This window comes from Mercenaria mercenaria, chromosome 12, assembly GCF_021730395.1.
Source record: "Mercenaria mercenaria strain notata chromosome 12, MADL_Memer_1, whole genome shotgun sequence".
NCBI classification, from domain to species: Eukaryota; Metazoa; Mollusca; class Bivalvia; order Venerida; family Veneridae; genus Mercenaria; species Mercenaria mercenaria.
The window spans coordinates 57,339,682-57,343,666 of NC_069372.1; the positions used below are offsets into that span (position 1 = coordinate 57,339,682).

General features: G+C 33.8%; 1 protein-coding gene across 1 annotated transcript; it reads right to left on the reverse strand.

Moving 5' to 3' along the window:
• Positions 1–348: 348 nt before the first annotated feature.
• Positions 349–3,721, reverse strand: LOC123534283 (adhesion G protein-coupled receptor E1-like). Its single transcript, XM_045316453.2, has 2 exons — positions 3,490–3,721; positions 349–2,138 (listed from the first exon to the last, which is right to left on the reverse strand). Exons 1-2 carry the CDS (start codon positions 3,640–3,642, stop codon positions 582–584), a joined length of 1,710 nt encoding a protein of 569 aa, XP_045172388.2. The 5' UTR covers positions 3,643–3,721; the 3' UTR covers positions 349–581.
• Positions 3,722–3,985: the final 264 nt, after the last annotated feature.

The window sequence follows — 3,985 nt, forward strand, 5'->3', positions numbered from 1 at the left end:
TAGAGAGGGAAATCTCAATGAATATTTCGTGAATTATGTAACTTTGAATAATTTAAAGAAAACAATTGCACAGGTTTAAATGAACATATATTTCATACGGTGATATAAACTGGGTTTGTTAGGTTTTCTGTACATTATACGTCATTAATTAAAGAAATTTTCGCAACTTTCATGCTGATCGAATGACAGTAGTTAGAAATGATCATAATGATTGAATGATATTTGTAAGAGACGTTTTTCACACACAAACATAATTTGTTATACGTATTTAGCCTAAATAGGATAGTATTTGCAGGTTGATCAATTATTTAAACGGTTATACTTTCCACATAATGGTTTAGTAAAGTCGGCCATTGTTATAAACAACACAAATCTATATACGAAAACGAATGTATACGAATTTTATTAAACATGATACAATGTTTATAGCCAATATAATCACACGAAACAGTAAGAAAAATGACATTTTTAACATTTTTCGAAGAACACATTAGTTAATTGGAACATTACAATAAGAAATAAGTTTCAAGGGCTTACATGACAATTAGTGAATCTTGTGTCAGTTAATCTCCCCACCTGTTTCAGTTCGTTCTTCGAATTACGTTCGCCGTGAGTCTTACAAATGCAGACCTTATGTGACCAATGCAGAATGCAAGAAATAAAAATACACCTTGACCTGCAATTGTTACGATGAAACAGTATTGCAAAACATCTGATGAAAATATTTCATTAAGAAATCCGAATACCCATGAAACTCCAGTAAGCAATAATAATCTAAAATACACCGTGGCGTATTTCATTTCCCGTGATCTCCTACCCGCCATTATAGAAATTGCCCTTGTTTTGTAGACGATATAGAAATATACAAAACAATTGGCAAATATAATGATAAATATAGGTAGAGCAAACACAAGTCCCCGCATGACAGCTTCATCAATGTAGCACAGCTTATCTCCATATCCGATTTTACCTTTAACTAACATGGAGTATATAACATTTGCTCCTACAAACAAACCAGGTAATAGATAAATGTAGAACAATATTTTTATCATAGCAGAAGTCTTAACTCGTCTTTCGTCATTGAAGGCAGAGAGTTTTGTTGCAACCAAAACACAGAATGCGTTCAACGAGAATACGGCGGTTAGCCAGAAATAATGTACAAACATTCCTATGACAATACAGCACGGATATGGAAGGTTAGTTCTTTCAACACCAAACTGAAAGAAACCCTGTGCAAGAAAGAGGTTGTATAATGCCATCTGAAATACCTTACTAGGAAAAGATCGCTTGTTTCCCTTTATGGAAAATACAACAATGCAAACGATTATGCACACCATGGAGGAAATTGCAAAAGCTAGCGTTACTATTCTTTTATTTATATCACTTTCTTTTCTTGAAAGCAATATGATTGAAGGCATGTAACACTCAAGGCAAATAAAATACACATACTTTCCCTCTCCATTTGAATAGTACTTTCTAGAAACAAAACGATCGACTATTGTTGACCAGTCAAAATGCCTAAAATATTGTTTAGGTGTTGAAGAAAGAGAAAGGAAGTCACCTGCATTCAAAAATAAGTACGGACAAGGAAGTCCTTCTACAGACCCATAATGGTACCTATAAGCGGATGATGAATTGGTGGTGAACGTTTTAATATTATATGATCCGATCTTTGGTGCAAAGTTATAAGTGGAATCATTGCCATAAGTAAATGGAATAAAGGGTTCCACTGTATAATTATGTATTCTGTGTCCATAAATTGACAAGTACAAGTTTTCCTTTGCAGAGTATGCATGGTCATAGAAAATGTTTTCCAATATGCTTTTGCCACAAAGGGGGGTCTGAGGCAAGTGCATTTTAAGGTGAATATATTTTAACAAACCAGTCAACTTTGAGATATAATTATTGGTAACATACTGAGCATAAACGCATGATGTGATGTTTAATAAACGTAAAAATAATTTTATGTCTTCATCATTCATTGTGTTCCTCCAGCTTACAAATGTAATGACATCTTCATGTATAGCTATAAGAAATGATAGAAACAAAATGGGATCTTTGAAAATAAAAGGCGGTTGCATACAAGTACCATACTTTGGAGTTGTTGGAAATGGGCACGTCAGTGGTCTGCACTTCGTCTGAAAATAAATTAAGATAGATTCATAAGACATAATTTACTGCCCTTCGTCTGAGGAAAGATTACAAACCATGTTGTTTGTCAGATATGTATGACTGTACCTTTCTGAAAAAAAAGGATGATAAACATTAGCCACTACCCTTAGTCTGAAAGTATACTATATGTTTGTAGGACTTTGATCATAATTCCATGTTTATCAGAACTGACTGCCTATGTAAGATCATTTTCTGTCAACATACTGCAAACTCTCTGATACCTTTATGCTGAACGTCAATCTTTTGTCAACTTCTTAGGAAACACCCTTGAACAACCATGAACATAATTTGCCCGTTGCAATACATGTAATCTTATAACTAGACTAGACAGTCTCACGTGTTTGCAGTGTATATAAACATAGAGCGGAATATAAGAATGATAAGTGCGCTTGCAGTTAGCGTCTTATAAACCAGTTTTATCGTTATATAACCACTTGCCCGCAATCTGTACATGTAATCTAAGTTAACTAGACAGTTTGATACTTATGCCTTGTTTATAAACACTAAGCAAAATGGCTAGCGTCTTATAAACCAATCTTACATTTATATAACAACTTACCCGCTGCTATTCATGCAATCTAAATTAAAAAGTCCATTTTAGAATTCTTCACTGTTTATAAACAAATATGATTGTACTCATGGTAAGTGTACTTATGGTAAACTTTATAAATCATGAAATATATATAACTACTTGCCCGCTTCTATTAATGCAATCACAGATATTTAGACAGTTTTAGGGTTTTGCATTGTTTATAAATACAAAGCCAAAGATGAATGTATTAGCGATAAGCTTCCTTTAAATCAATTTTATACTTATATAACTACTTGAAGAAGTGAGGACAATGCTCAATGTTAGTTGCGGCCTCAATAGAATATCCCGCCACATGAATATTCCATCACAGGACAACATGATTGGCCTGCTAGTTTCATGGGCTGCTCAATCTCTTAACCAATACCATCCCGTACAGTGGTTTAATCAAGCCTTTGGTTTAACCTGGTATTGGATCAAAGCCAAACTTCGTATATACGACGCATTAAATATAGGCACAGTTAGTATATATTCTATTGAAACTATTTAAGATTGCTGCTACACCAGCATCAAATAGAAAATTACGTAACTGAGAATTTGTTACTTTCAAGCAGAGATGCAGATTAACATATTTATCTGCACGTAAAGCTATTTTATTCTGATGCATAATTTCACTTTCTGAGTATCTTGTATTAAAGCGTATCTATCTGTATAGATGCTTACTAAGTACATAACGTCACTTTCTCGGCATCTGGTATACTAGCATATCTATTTGTTTATATACTTACTAAGTACGGATCCATAACTTCACTTTCTAGGCACCTAGTATCAATACCTCCAAGGTTTGAAACATGTGTTTCCTGATTTTTGTGAAACAGATTCAGATTCAAGATGTAACTGAACTCTGGAGTAGTTGGTCCACCAGAGAAAGAATTACACATGTCTTGGAACGTGTGATTTCTTGGGCTATTGCAAAGTAGACAAAATACATTTTTGTAGACCACATTCTTTTTCAACTTCTGCGACACTGCAGGACCTGAAACATTTCGAATAGGTATCATATGGAAGTCACATTTCACCTCGCCCAGTGTTGTCATCTATCATATCCGATCGTTTTAGCTCATAAAATTTATCTCGTGAAACTTTATATTAAAAGTCCATTTAATGCAGATGCTAAACAAACCTTTCGTACAAGTAAGATTTGCTTTCAAAAAACACTTCTAAACGTGACTAAATTACCCTTACATGTACATATCTAGCAAACAAGTAAAGTTTTGAATATGG